This window comes from Lineus longissimus, chromosome 11, assembly GCF_910592395.1.
Source record: "Lineus longissimus chromosome 11, tnLinLong1.2, whole genome shotgun sequence".
Taxonomy (NCBI): Eukaryota; Metazoa; Nemertea; class Pilidiophora; order Heteronemertea; family Lineidae; genus Lineus; species Lineus longissimus.
The window spans coordinates 16012563-16027709 of NC_088318.1; the positions used below are offsets into that span (position 1 = coordinate 16012563).

Consider the following 15147-nt stretch of genomic DNA (forward strand, 5'->3'; position numbering starts at 1 on the left):
AATATAAAAGAACGACATATCTTGTTATATATATTGCATTTTCCTTATTCACAAAAATTGATATTATTATATATCACGCCCATCAAGTATGGATAAATCCATACTTACGCCTATTAAGTACACCATCTTTCATATCACAGTCGTTGCTAGAGGGAATGTTAGTCGTTATGTACATGTAGTGTTTAATCAAAGCCTGGCTTATATCTAAAATGGCCATTGAATTTATACCATACATTCTATCAAGATGTAGCACAATGCAAGGATACTTTTATAGTTAACCTTGTGCTGTTAATTCTGTAAATGGTAAAAGTGAGTTCAGCTTCACGGAATTATTCCTTGAACATCTCTTTCAGTGCCAGCATAACGCATATAGTTCTTGATGTAATAGTAAAGTGTTGAGTCATAACGATAACGATATAACGCTTATATCCTTACAAATTACTTATAGAAAATAATAGTGTTATCGTTATCGTTAAACTCCATTTTAGACGTTAAAGATAATAGATAATTCTATTCCATAGTCCGTATTTCAATCCAACTTGTTCCATCAAATGTGGCTGGTTGTGACTACTCCGGGTCTATCATCGATCGTGTAATATGGTGGTGGTGGTGGCGGCGGCGGTGGTTTGTCACCGTTCTGCTGCAACGGGTCAGAGGTACCCACGAAGACAACGTTAGCGTTTGGATTAGTGACGACGACAGGGGCGGGAGAGGTTGGGTCACCGGTCACCATGATTGTTTGCCTGACAAGTGGTTGCACTGAAATAAAGAATTGGAAAGCTATAGGGTAACTGAAAAATAATCTCGACCTGTATCAGGTGAAATGATTTCTGATTAAAAGGCTGGTGACATTCGCATGGTGGCGTCACTGATTATAATTTGCTGAAGTTAAGGTCTAACTTAGAATATTGCAATTTGTACCCATCGGTATTGATATATATTTGACATATTTACACTACGTAGTATAACGGGTACCGCCGGTACACATCCACTTTCTTCAAATTCGTAACACCATCAATCAAACATTTACTGGTGTTAGTTTGGCCTACGATATCCCACCTTTCTCGAGTGATGGTTTGAAGTAAAGCCTCGCTAACTGTCACGCAAAGAAGACCCTTCTTATTAGAGTTCAAAAGACCACTTACCTCTTGTCTTGTTTTTCTTTGTTATGTAGACCCCAACTGCGATTACGACGATGATGATGACAACGCTGGGCACCACGGAGCTCAATATAATGATGGTGGTCGAGTCCATTCCCGATGACTAGAAATAGACAAATTAATAGTGTATGAAATACTGTTCGAAATCAAAAACCTAAAAATGTCCGGCACCAAAAGTGTGGATTACGTTTACAATAATAAGAAAAGTACATGCACCAGACAGCTACAAGTTGCTAAGCGTACGACACATATGTATAGTATGCGCCGTATTAAATGGCGATTTAATGATGTAGGGGGAACAGACACTTGGAGGAAACTACGCTGTCAGACAACACATCCTTTCTGTCACAAGAGGGTTGTTCCGTCTAGGAAGCTGTAGTGGTGCGGACAAGGAGGGATATATCTTCCTACAAAGAGACTTACGCTGTTTCCATCCTCTGGCGCAGCTCCTGTGTAGGTGGATCCATCTACGGTCAAGGTAGTCTCGGCATTAAAGGTAAAGCCATTGAATGAGACAGTCAACCCGTTCTCTAGGGCCACGACCAGTACATTCAAGGCCAAGTCCGTCGTGAGGGTTGTTCCGCTGATGTCGAAGGAGGCGATGATACTACCTGTGAGGTAAAGACAGGAGAAATAAAGAAGGGGGAAAGACAGACTATAAAAGACAGGAAAAACCTAATGTAAATTTCAGGCACGGGTCGTATTGGGATTTAAATTAGAACCAGGCAACGATATTTCTTTATGATCTAATGTTTCTGACGAGGACTTTGCTATGTTCTTACCTGGAGACGTTTGAAAGTTGTCAAGCACGACATCAGCCTGCGATGTGTAGCTTCCAACCAATTCGTTATAGAGAGTAACCTGGAAAGCCGCCTCACGTCCACTGATCACAGAATAGTCATTGGGGAACCGCATGGAACATTGTCTCTTTACTTCGATCAGAGGCGCAACGTAGTCTACAGGTAGAGCAGTGATCTCTTGCATAACATAGAGTTCGAGCTCAGCTGGGTGTGACTTTAGGGAAATTTCCAGTAAGTATCTCCCTGATTTTACAAGTGTTAGGTCTTCAAAGAAGATGTCTGAGCGATTGTAGTTGATGTGCCCGACGGTAGCGCCTTCTAGTGAGCCTGCGTAGTTGCCGGCATCCCGCAGTCTAGCTTCGGCTGTCCAGCTGTTGAACTAACAATGAAAGAAGAGTGTGTAGTTATAGATTGAATGTGACCTGCAAAACAACATGGGCTGGTGAGCTGGGAGATTTTGTTGCTAAAACGACAGAATTTCACAATGATTTTGAAATGCCTTATTGCAACAATTTCAAAAACTCATTACAATAATTGTTGTTGTTTACTAACATTGAGGAACTGACAACCTACCCTCCATAATAAGTTGATCTGCCCATTCGATGACTCCTGCACATGCATTGCCATATCAAACATCTTCCCCGCCGTGACCTCGGTTGGAGCCGAATCTATCCGTAAAGCTAATTCGCAAGTGTGGACATCGATCTGGGGAGAAGCCACAGTCCTTGCCGGTGAGAAGGTCGGCTGTGACAAGGTGAAGTCAATGACGAAATCTTGACCAGGGTTGGAGGTTCCGAGATTGGTGAATTTTGCAATCCCTTGTTTGAATACTGCTGTGGTGGTTCCTGTGAGGACAGCAGCAGAGTTTGATCCTGCATAGGGTCGGAGGGTCGCTGTCACTATCCACGGCGTCAATTTTGATCCAACTGAGCCCATAAGGTCACCCTAAAGCAAGATCATTTTCATTAATAATATATTTTTTCTTTTTTTCAAATAAATTGGTTAATTCTTGGTTGTCCCCACGGCTATTCTCCCCGGCCTGGCGCAGATGTAAAAAGTCCTCAAAGCTCTGCTTGGATAATCCTTAAACGTGCAACTCATTTCAATGTAACCATGTTTCTGGCATGGAAGCTAGGCATACACGAGAAGAAACGTGTTTGAGAAACTTACATTTTGGTCGAGGAACCGTAACCACGGCTGTCTGATGAAAGCTAGACACTCTGCATCTCCTTCAGGTGGTTCTACCAGGACTAGAGTAGTTGGTACGAGGACAGGCTCAGGGGTAACTGTAGCATTTCCTGAATCTATGTCCGTGATAAACTGCTCCCATTCGGGCGACCCTGTCTCCGGTGGTGGAGGGGTCACCGTTACACTTAATATGGTTGTATTGAGAGCTGCGGCAAAGGAGTTGGTCTGCACAGCATCTGTGATAAGATCATTCAAAGTGCTCAAAAGAGCTGCAGATAGTGGTACGTTGGATGGAGAACCAGTTGTCGCATTTGAAAATGTAGTATCTGTAGGGCTCGCCGTAGCATTCATTGTGATATTACTCGCTGTAGTTTGAGTACTGTTGATAGTGGTCACTGGCGGATCTCCAATCTCCAAGGTCACCGAGAAGCTTAAGGTCGCACGTTTCTTTCTCTTGCTTGATTCTGACACAGCTTCTACAATCCTAATTTGGTCTTCTGTGATTCCAAGGAAGGCTGCTAAGTTACTCACAATGTTCTCCCCGAAAAATTCCTCTGTTGTCATCGCAGGCAAGGCGAAGGAGACAATGAGGACCTCACTCATGCGGATCTGAATCGGAGTCTTCCCACGAACGATGATATAAAGTAAGTCATAGTCGTTGTCGAAAAAGTTCGAACCCGCTGGTTCGGACAGTGCAGGCACGTAATGGCCGGGGAAAATTGGCGGGTTAAGTATGGCTTGTCCTTGGGCGTTCACAGCCCCATTCATCGGTGAAATATATTGTCCCTGGTAGTATACATCGAACCGATATGGAAGGCCATAGAAGACTGCTACTCGAATAGTATCCGAGGGTTCGACCTGCAACAACCGCAGTTGAAGCTTGGATGGACTGGTACTCGTGAAGTAGATATCGTAATGTTTTTCTGAGGAGGAGAAATACATATCAATTCAACTAAAAGCTGTAAGGGGCGATTCATAGGAATAAGAAGACAATAAAACAGAAAAATTCGGACATGGGAAGTAATAAACAAGGAAAAGAAAAGCGGCGTTGATGAATTTGGAGGCAAAACAGTTTTCCATTGCTGCAGCAGACTTTTGATGCCAATGACCTCAGCTGCGGTGGTCTCGACAGAACAACCTTTACGTTGATGACGGGTTGTTGGGATGCGTTTGTTTTCACTGTAGAAATCATTCTCTGTTTTAGCCAGGAAATTGTACTTAACATTGCAAGGCAAAATCTACGGCTATACATAATGCAGGGAACCACAGAGTGCAGATACTAATATCTTACCTAGCGCCACTAATGCCCAGAATGTTGATATCCTTTCTTGACAAGTGTAGCCCTGGCACCATCCGTGATCCTGAGGACCATTTAGAAGATCAACGTACTTGTCACCGATGATGGCCACTGGTGACAACCGACGAGATTCGGTGTCCGAGTCCAAGCTCTCAATGACCAAGTTGGCATAGTCGAGATTGTTGTGACATTCGTATGCTTGCCACGAACCCCGGAAAGAGCAGTTCCTGTTACCAAGGATACCTTTATACCAGAAGAAAATGAGGGCATTAAACCTGTACACTAAACATGTACGAGTTTCATTTCTGCCGTTAACCTAAAAGAAAAGTTGATCACTTAACTCACACATTCAATCGGTCTGAATGTGCTATTGCTTTAACCAGGATCTATCATCAGTGACATATGATAGCCTGTTTATTTCAAAAACAATAAAGAAGAGAAAGCCGAGAAGCTGCGTTTATAGTACATGTATGAGGGAAAGCTTTCAATTAAACACGGAGTTATCTTCTATTTGACGTCTGGTTCCATTTACAGCAGACAACCTACCTTTGTAAGGCATTTCCACATTCACATCCAAGAGATTTCCAACAGGATCGGTCAGTGCAATGGCAGGAATTCGGTAATCTCCAACGCCCCGAGCTGGATCACCGTCCCACTCGTATTCAGCCTGGGGAAGGACATAACCAGGGCTACCAAGGAATGACCCATCGATGTCCTTAATGTAGCAATGCTGCCTGGCGTCACATACCATATCCACACAATCTGATGGGTTGGCCAAACTGCAATCAGAAATATTTGGTGTTGACGCCTCCCCGCGTTCAGCGTTTTCATCATGCAGACTGAGTGGTTGGATAGTGACAGCGTCTGTAATGGCTATTCTTTGGGGAACAGAGCCAATCAAACTTGACAGCTCACACTAACTTGAAAGAAAGGCCACATCTATGTTTTATAATTGTGACTCCTTACATGGCACTCTCGTGCTGACTCCACCAGCATCAAGAGACGGCGGCCAAATCTAACCGCATCTTGCGAAATCGGAGGGCTACCGTCGAAGACCTTGAGCAAACAGCTGTTCGAGTTGGTGAGCACGACCTGATCTTAAGTGGTCGATACGGTAATCTGAACGAAGATGAAGAATGATTATACTTACGAAACGCTTGCCCTTTTGAAGAAGACCTTGCTGGCCAAGTCCACATCTACGAGTTGGTTGTTCTCCAGGTGCATTGGCACAATCATGTCTTCCTGTTTTGACATGGTGGAGATGGCATAGTTTCGCTGTCCACAGCGCTCATTGTTGAATTTGTAGAAGAGATTGTCTGAAATTATAGTCAGTTAGCACATTAACTTAGTAAAACTGTGCTATACATTAAGTATATTATTGTCCAAGCCTTTGCGATGTTGTTAAAATCCCTGGGTGATTCTGAGGGCTATTATTTGATTATTGATAACCCTGCATTTATCGCATTTATCGGGAGTTTATTTTGTTCGTGTGGTATGTACTGACATACGGGTTCTGTCTCTGTTGGCAAGTCCCTATACTTAGATATAAATCTTGCAAAGGGCTCCCAATACTTCAGGCTTATGGTCAATGCCATAGACTAATCTTCTCAATGTTCTTGAAGAACTAGATGTATGATTCTTTTTAACCGCAATGTCACAAACCTTTGATGGTCATGAGGCCGCACATCGAAGGATACGATACTACCCAAGTAAAGGATTTAAACGGTGAACCATTTGAGCCAGAAACTACGTTCATCCAAGAGACTCCAACATGTCCGCCGGATATCTTCCAAGAGCGCCCATTGACACTTTTTGCGATATTAGTCCCGCTGAGAGTATCCGTGCAGGGCAAGGTACCAGAGTCGCCTACAATAAGGGAATTGGTAAGAGTTCCTCTTATTGTTGTACACGTGTGAGACAATGGACTGACTCCACTCTGGTAGTTATAAATCCCGAGAGTGCAGTCTGATATCACGAGATTGTCCAATTCTATGCTACTTTTCCCGGTTGTGTATATTCCGTAGTCAAATGCCCGCCATATTGTGAAGCCAGATATTCGAACGCAACCTGTGTTTAGGTCGTCAGCAAACTGAATGACCCCTACAAGGACTCCGTGAGCTTCGTTGCTGCTCCAAAGGACAGGACTGCCGCACGTCTCTGGTCTCAACCTGTAACCGGCTCGCTGCGATCCTGCGACACAATTGTTCTCCATGACCAGGTTGGTGACAGCGACAACATGTATGCCTGCATTCCACTCGTAGTTGAAATCCTCGCTTCTACCGTCGTAGTCGCCTGTCCAGAGGAGGTTTGCTACTAGGTTGTGGCGGAGCTTGTAACCTTTGCCAGCGAGTTTGATGCCTGAAATGACACAAGGCGATTTTAGGATAAAAGTCATTATTTGACTTTTCACTGACTGGGACGTCTCATTTTAGGACAGGGGACATTTTGGTAAATAATCTGACTAACAAGGGCACCGTTTCTTTATATTGTACCGAAACTACCCATCAAGGAACTGAAAGTTCATTTCTTCTCAAACTAATTCATATCGTATAGCGGACCAAAATTAAATTTTTCAGTTAAGTTAGCCTATGTGGCCGTTTGAAACCGACATACCTATCCCGACTGGCCTGTGTATCACATTGTTTTCAATGGCAATGTAACCTGCTCCGAACGCTCCAATGGCTGTGGCAAAACAGTGATGGAAAGTAGAGTTGATGAGGTACGATGGCCGCTCCACTGTAGCATCACCGGTGCCCACCCAGGCCATGGCGTAGCGAGGGTCGTACGGCATATTGTAACCCAACTGGCCTCCTTGGTAAAACTCAATATCACTGATCCTCGCCCAACCTGAAAATGCAGATGACAATACATGTATATATATATATGTTCAGCTTCTTCTTACTGGCGACTGGAGTCTTTTTTAGGGTCTATTGTGAGAATTGTCAGACAGAGATATGTGGACAATTAACTAGGGATTTCCACTTGACCACTGCAACTGGACCCATGGGCATCCTCCTGGGTATTGTTGGAGGCTATTTATTTTGAAATGCCTACCTGGTGTTCGGGAAAGAAAAAGATAGGGCAAAGATTACCTCTGTACACGCTGAACCCTTCAATAGTTACTCCAACCACAACACGACTCCCGAAAGCCTGTGATACAATGTTGGCATGGTCCTTTCCAATGATACGAATGTTCCGGGACAGGAGAGCAACCTCCGCTGCCTGGGTAAAAGCCTTGCCAAATCCTTCAAGTTCAGGTGACGTGACAGTTTGAGCTAAAATCAGAATACATGTATAGTCCGTTATGACTTGTAGGAGGCAGATTAGAATCGCGTATGTAAGTGTCTAACATGTTTTCATTGAGTTATCTGCACGCTCGTCTGGTCTCCTGAAGGGCTGCTGCTCCTATCCGTTATTTCTAAATTAAGCATGGATAATATGAGTGACGATCTTTAAAAATGCGCTGTCTAGGCCGCCATTCCTCAGTTCATAACTTTGGTATCGACAATTGTTGATCAGAGCACGTCAACCCTGTATATATACCCAAACTTATTTGAAATCATCGGAAGAATGTTACTGTCTTGGTGGTAACACGCTGACCTTGTAACCAAATACTCCTATCATACTTACATATATGTTTGTACTGCAGAGGCGAGGTAAGATTAACCGATCGGCCATCAACCGAGGCAATATTTCGAACTTCTGTCTCCGATCCATCGAAGGAACTAGTGGTGATCATGATCTCATCTCCTGGCAGCCAGTTAACCTCCTCGGAGAGAGTGATGCTGTCTGAGCCGAGGTTTGCCGATTGCTGCAGCTTGGTCCATTGGACGGCGCGAGGTATACCGTGAAGGTCAAGGCCGCCGAACACACCTACGAAAAGAACGAACATTACAGGAAATATATTGCCCTACACGAGTAGTGAGCAGCTGTCACATTTTTATATGCAGCTGGAAATAGGAATACGGGCGGGTGAGTAAAGTCTTGAATAGTTAGTTCTTGAATAAAGTATCAGTTCATTTGTTGAATCTTTGACCTTTTCTGAGGTTGAACTAATATGATCAACAACCTACCGATGGCCTTCGCACCCACAGTTAGTCCACCAGCCGTGAGGATCTCTTCTGTTGTGGTGTCCCCGCTGAGTACGATATCCAGGCGACCCTGGAAGTGCTTCCCCTCGTCTTCGTGGCCTACGATAAGCCTTCCGCCCATGATCATGATGTGGGTGGCGTCCAGTGTGGCGTTCAGGTATGTGCCATTGATTGGTAAATACTCAAATTCAAGGACGCCGTAAATGTAGAGTTTGTTTAGCGGGGGGATATCGGTGTCCACAACCACCCATTGGTCTGGAAGTAACATCATAGGGTTGAGTTAATGATAAAATAAAAATATATAGCGCTGTACGTATAGAACAACATGTCAACATAATGTTACGAGCTAACATGCCTACTAACAACCGTGCGGACAGTCGCTAATGTGCGACATCCATGCACCTGCAAAAAAACTCAGCTTTTAAGTTTCCAAACTTGCAGCCCAAAGAGAATTTGAATTTTATGCTGTATTTACCTGCTTTGATCTTAACGTCATCTCCTTCAAGAGGAAGTCCGTAAAGTCCATTGCCATAGTTACCGCCCCAACCGGAAGGCATTCCATCCCAAGTTGCCATCTCTGACCACTTGGTGGCATATGCCGGCCGGCCATCCACGGCTGGGGGTACAGTAGGGGGCACGGTTGAGGGTTCAGTTGCATCAGGGTCAGGGGTAGGGCCTTGGGTTGTTGGTGGAAGTGTGGGCGGTATGCACTCTGGATGATAGCACTGATAGATCCTAAAGTTGACATCTCGGTCTACGTACGAGGGCTCCGTGAATGAACGCTTGGAGACTTTATTGCGGCCACTGACTGTAATTTAAAAGATATCAAAGTTTATAAACATGTAATAACACAAGGTTTATCAAATCGTCTCGGACACTGAAGACACACAACAGATCCTAGCTGTGATGGAAACACAACAGTGGTGAACGCAGGAATAACCGGTAATCGCTTACTTCTGATAACATGGCAAAAAAACCTGACATATATAGCTGTAACCGAAATGCAAATTTAAAGCACCTGTAACATTAGAGTGTTGGTAGTTGTGCGTGCCCACAGTCGCTCAACAGTGTACACGTATATGTGGGTTCCTAGGCTCTCGTTATGCATTGTTGTGGTCAAATTGTCGGCCATGCCAATGTAACCTATATACACCTCCTTCCACATCTGAAGCAAATAACTGACCCTATTATAGGCCTCAGTTTTCACATACTTATGTAGTTTATTCGTTTCTCATCCTTATCGTAGAATGCCTCTCCGTTGTAGTTGTCCTCGCAGGTGGGTAGACCTTGACTGTAGTTCATGGCCATGTAGTCCTGGCCAGGAATAATGGCGAAACGATCGGGCGATTGGGTGAAGTTGTGGTTGATGAGAACACAGTCATCCTCCTGACAAAGACAGAGCAGACACGTTAAAGATCGCCATGACAAAGTCAAGCGAGAAGCCAAGTCTAACAGCACTCGGACATGTCGTTCGAGGAGGGTTCATCGCATCAACGCCAATGTTACACTTTCCATCGTAGCACATCATTAGAAATACCGGTAAAAAATTGAGCTTTTCAAAAACCTATAAAGGCCACCGAAGTGCCTCCTTCTGCTTCCTATGTGGCGTTGCTACAATATCTCCTTCTAGTTATGCCTACTGACGACCAGCAAGAGAAAATTGTGATATACGGTCTGAGACAAGACCACAATTGATTTTTTAAGCCTTTTAGCAGTTAAATTGTCAATGTTTGACCGCGACGCATCAAATACTGCGTGGGGTTGTGAATCTGAAATTTTGATATGATATTCCGGACAGTCGGGCAAGTAAATGGTGAAAAATAAACTGGTAGTTGACCACGGAAATTTTTTGATAATCGACAAATTAGACAGACATTGATATTTCCACTCTTTCCAGCCAACTGGCAGAAAAATCACAAAACACGCCCCCTATTACCAAATTAGCAAAATTCGAAATTTAATTTTTTCATAAAATAATTTCTTTATATCTGTAGACTTGCCACAACAAATACTTTTTTCAATACCTCTCCAAATATGTACTTGAGAGTTAAAAACATGCACTCGTCTAATTGATAGGCCTCCAACCTATGAATATTCATTAGTGGTCTTGTCTCGTCTTTTTTAATTTAGCACCTGAACGTTTCCATCCTAGACGCAATATCTGAATTACGGAGCACCACATATACCGCGCTGCCAGAGTGGGAACCAGAGTAAATATGGATCTGAACCGAAGGCCCATTTTTAGAATCGGACAACCTAATGATCTTGCAACCTTACTGTTGGCAACTTGTTACTTTGAAGTCACTGCAGCGTAATCTACTTACCGCGAGGTCTGTCACTCTTCCAACGTAGGATATGTTTGTAAGGTGTCGATAATTCTCGAAATAGAAGTTTGTGTTGATGCCTTTAGGGAGAAGGACCATCCATCCTTCCTCGAAAGTCATCCGCATGTCAGAGAAAGGACCCATGTCTGTTCCATATTCGTTCTCCAGGACAATGTTCTTACCTAGGAGTGAATTGGGCAGAGGTTCGGAGAAGGTGAAGCGATGAAACTGTATGTTGCTGTCACACACCATTGCCTCCTCGCCGCGGTTGTAGTCTGCTGGTGCATCTTGACACAGATGTGTAGGGTAGATGGCCGACTTCGGGACAACACTCCCACCACGAACGCCAGCGAAAGTTCCATCAACGTCTTTCATAACAGCCTCGTGGGCCCACTTGAAAGATATCCTGTTGTTAGTGTTATGCCAAGTTGTGTTGTAGAAATCGAATCTAAAGCCGCCATTGAATGCACCACTGACGCCACCTATCTTCGCCATTCCTAAAGCTGCGCAGCCGCTGCGATCAAAGTTTGAAAACTTCGTCCCAGTGATGATGAGTCCAGTGGAAAGCGGCAAGACGATTGCTTTGTCAGTACAACTTTCCGGCAGCGCTGGAACGTGTCCTATGATGTGGTTGTCACGAACCATTGGACCATTGTCAGAATAGGATTCATGCAACTCACAAAACTTGATTTCGATGCCGGCCTTTTCATTGCTGAAAAGTATGAAGTCCTTAAAGTGTATTGCCCCGCCATCAGTCCATTCTGCCCCTTTTTCGTTGTTCCAGGCAGTAAGGCTCTCGAACACTGCCGCCTTCGGCGCAAAACAGTTACAACAACCCCCTTCCATGGGAAAGTACTTCTTGAAGATCCAGATCCCGAACCAACCATTGGAGTGAGCTGTGTTGTTTCTGAATTCCCGCAAGGGAATCTTTCTTGGACAGACTTTGTTGGTGTATGAAGGACCGTTAGGATGGTCGTGCATGCGGTACCAGAAACCAAAATGAGTTCCACCAGCTGCTGCGTTGTGTCGGAAAGTATTATCTGGATTAGTCGCCCAGAAAGCAGCGGGGGTGATATCATCATTGAGGAGACTCGTACTCGATTTCACAAAGATGGCTAAGTTGTACTGGAAGATGTTACCAGTTTCAATGCCATCTTCCAAGAAAAACGCTCCTCCCATGATGTTGAAGATGACAGTGTGTTCCACCAGGACATTATGCGTTCCATGGATGTTCACAGCCCGGTTGAAAGCTTTATGAATTCCGCATTTGCGTACGTAGGAACCGTTCTGATTTCCATTCAAGTGAAAGTGGATGGGGTAGCGTCCTAGCCGGAATGCCTGCCCCACGTATGTCAGTTCTACGTTTTCTAAACGACCTGTAACCAGACCATGATCTGGTGCTGGGGCGTGCATCATGATGTGTGCACCAAACTGGTCACTCCCCATCTCTTCACCGAATCGCCCCTGGAAACACGTCTGAGTGGCAAATTCACCTGCAAGCCAAGAGGCAGAGGCATAAAAACATGACACAATGAGCTTTTCTGTTTATGATAGAGCTGAACCCAGCATTATTATGATGCTTATTATTCAATGCGATGGAAACTGCTTCCAATGCTCTTGTTGTATCAGCAAGGATATGTGAATCAAAAAAGTTACCTTAATTGAGACCGATACACCTGGCAAAGTGGCAAAAAGTGTAATGAACGTGAAAGGACGGACGGTGTTAGTCACTAAACGATGATGAAGTTAATTCTAATACCAGTTTTGGCGCAAAACTCCAAATCCGCAGCCATATCTACCAAGCTAGATTCATTACTTTTAATTTCCTACCTGTGTCAAATCCGTCTGGACAAGCTTCGATCACTTCGTTATACTGCGGGTCATTAGACCCCTGGAACAAGATGTTATGCGATAGCAATCCAACTTCGGCTCGAATCTGAAGAACTCTGCCATCGATAATGTTCTCCTCACCAATGTGTCTATAAGAAAGAGGCTCCTCCAATGTGATCGTGAAACCATCTGCAGATATGCTTGCAATGATGACCTCTTCGTTCTGAATTTGGCTGTGCCTGTCCCCCGTGCTTGCTATGGCGATCTTGGATCCGATGCCCCAGTCGGAGACATTGTGTTGTACGGTGATGATGCTAGAACCAGCACTGACTGTTGAATTCAGATGCGTCCATGTATTCATGATTGGCTTGCCTATGATAGAAGTAAAATGTATAGTTTATATGGATGAGCTGACTTAATATCCAAGTTAAAACATCCTTTATGACAAGGAATAAATACCAATTACCAGTAGAGGCTGGCCAAAGATTGGCCCAAGGCTACTGAGAATGTGCAGAGCGCCTTTGTTACTCCTCGTGGAGCACTCTTTAAGGCAGTAGTTGAAGTAAGACATGGTCTCTGTAGAACTGTAATAGACATACCGTGAAGGTCCAAAGTACCGTTCCTGACGGCAAGACATTTTGCTCCATAGATGGGGAGCTCTGTAGCACGGAGGTTGCCATGGAGTGTGATAGTTGCTTTATGTAAATGTGGGTTTTCTTCAGTGCCAATCTGTAGGACTCCTCCGTCAACAATCAGCACGTTTTCTGTGTTCAGTTCGACGTCTTTATCATCGAAGAGGACAGTGCCACCTGTGAAACAAAACAACCGACCATAATCAGGATCAGCTTCACTATCTTTATGTGGGTCCTAAAACTAGATGAAACTGTCGGCATTGAAGTTACAGACAAGAAACAAACAATTTTAAATTACATGCTGTTCAGACTTTAAGTCATGGATTAAGTTAGAGATCTATCGTTTTTGTATTGCAGTCCTTGAATGATCAATATCCCTACCATTGACAAACGCGGGTTTCTGTAATCTTACCGAGAGAGAATCAGACATTTATCGTAGGGGATTAGACACAGATGCAAGTTATCAGTTATCAGCGCAGGAGAGGGTACTCGCCTTTGATGAGGAGCATCACAATGATGGGCGTGTCCATATCAATCATAAGAGTCTGTCCGGCAGGAACGACGACCATATCACCGTCAATTGGCATCTGTAGACTGGAGCCCCAAGTGTAGGGAGAGGACCAGAGGTCGATGTAATGGTAAAGGTTGTCACCGCCCTGTAACCAAAGATATAACATCTGGTGAGTCCATCCAGTCATCAATTCAGATACATGTATCTCCTGGAATGGTCTGCCATCATACGATCTTTGCGATCCAAAGGAACAGATAATATGTGTCCGCCTTCGCTTTATTTGTTGCGTCGAAGTCACTGCCTTTCCAAAACCGGTATATATGCTGACCTAAACGATGAATTCCCAATTCTGTCAGTAAACTGGTTTAAAACCAGGTAGAAATCACTAAGATTATCGAGCTGTCGGCAGCAAATTCGACTTGGCCATTCTCCTAGCATTGTCGAATATGCGGGCGATGGGAGCGACAACTCTGATCCATGCCAGATTGCTTACCAACTTTTGTACACTGTTCCCGTTGGCTTCAACAGTGACCACCACTGCAGCTAACACCGATGGTGACCGTGGTCCAGTTGTGCAACTGATGGAGGTATCAGAGACGGACATGACAGAACAGCTAGAACCACCAATGTGGACCTCAACATCGCCAATGACATTTCTGCAGAAGACGATTTTCATTTACGTCTTGTTAATATTTGTATACGAGTTGAACCTATGCCGATTGACACGTTCATAAGCAAGGAAGAATGTGGTAAGAATGCTACATGTATCAAAAGGTTTAAAGGTTGGCTTCAGCTGCATTTGTGATAAACAGATCATTACTGAAGTGTCCTCGCTAGGATTTATTCGTTTCAACTTTCCATACCCGTTTTATATGATATCATTTTGCGAAAGATATAATGTGGTGCAAATTTCATGAAGGTATACCTACCCGAAGTTGGTTCCTGTGACTGTGATGGTGGTCCCGCCACCACTGCCTCCTCTCGAGGGGCTTACGGAAGAGACAGTAGGAGTGAGGGAATCCGTATAAACATACTGGGAACCATAGGTAACATTTAGCGAGCCCGAAGAAACGACGATGTCACAGGACATAGGACCTAAAACAGAAAAAGTGTTGGAGGAAAATGTCCAATGAAAACGACCATACGCCTATATATGGACCACCAAGAATTCTAAAGCCTTGTCCTTACCCACGAAATGACTGTCTACGAAATGACTGTCTCCGGAAATGCTTTCTTACCAAGTTTAGATAATTCTCGTTTTTTTAGGTATTATTTCTGTCACTTTTGGTTCTAAGGAGAGATTATAATTCGACC

General features: G+C 44.1%; 1 protein-coding gene across 1 annotated transcript in view; it reads right to left on the minus strand.

Moving 5' to 3' along the window:
• Nucleotides 1–48: 48 nt before the first annotated feature.
• The window catches only part of LOC135495311 (fibrocystin-L-like), a 31862-nt gene continuing 16763 nt past the window's right edge, over nt 49–15147 (minus strand). Inside the window, exons 32-53 of the mRNA XM_064783775.1 lie at nt 14763–14928; nt 14327–14489; nt 13816–13978; nt 13290–13499; nt 12691–13062; nt 10861–12353; nt 9748–9922; nt 9012–9344; nt 8519–8791; nt 8076–8318; nt 7538–7720; nt 7059–7292; nt 6108–6803; nt 5596–5761; nt 4992–5224; nt 4440–4688; nt 3131–4071; nt 2534–2905; nt 1943–2339; nt 1584–1771; nt 1146–1263; nt 49–759 (exon numbers count right to left, since the gene is read on the minus strand). Coding sequence (XP_064639845.1) covers nt 548–759; nt 1146–1263; nt 1584–1771; nt 1943–2339; nt 2534–2905; nt 3131–4071; nt 4440–4688; nt 4992–5224; nt 5596–5761; nt 6108–6803; nt 7059–7292; nt 7538–7720; nt 8076–8318; nt 8519–8791; nt 9012–9344; nt 9748–9922; nt 10861–12353; nt 12691–13062; nt 13290–13499; nt 13816–13978; nt 14327–14489; nt 14763–14928 — 7580 coding nt within the window. The 3' untranslated portion in view covers nt 49–547. The remainder of the gene's footprint in view (nt 760–1145; nt 1264–1583; nt 1772–1942; nt 2340–2533; nt 2906–3130; nt 4072–4439; nt 4689–4991; nt 5225–5595; nt 5762–6107; nt 6804–7058; nt 7293–7537; nt 7721–8075; nt 8319–8518; nt 8792–9011; nt 9345–9747; nt 9923–10860; nt 12354–12690; nt 13063–13289; nt 13500–13815; nt 13979–14326; nt 14490–14762; nt 14929–15147) is intronic.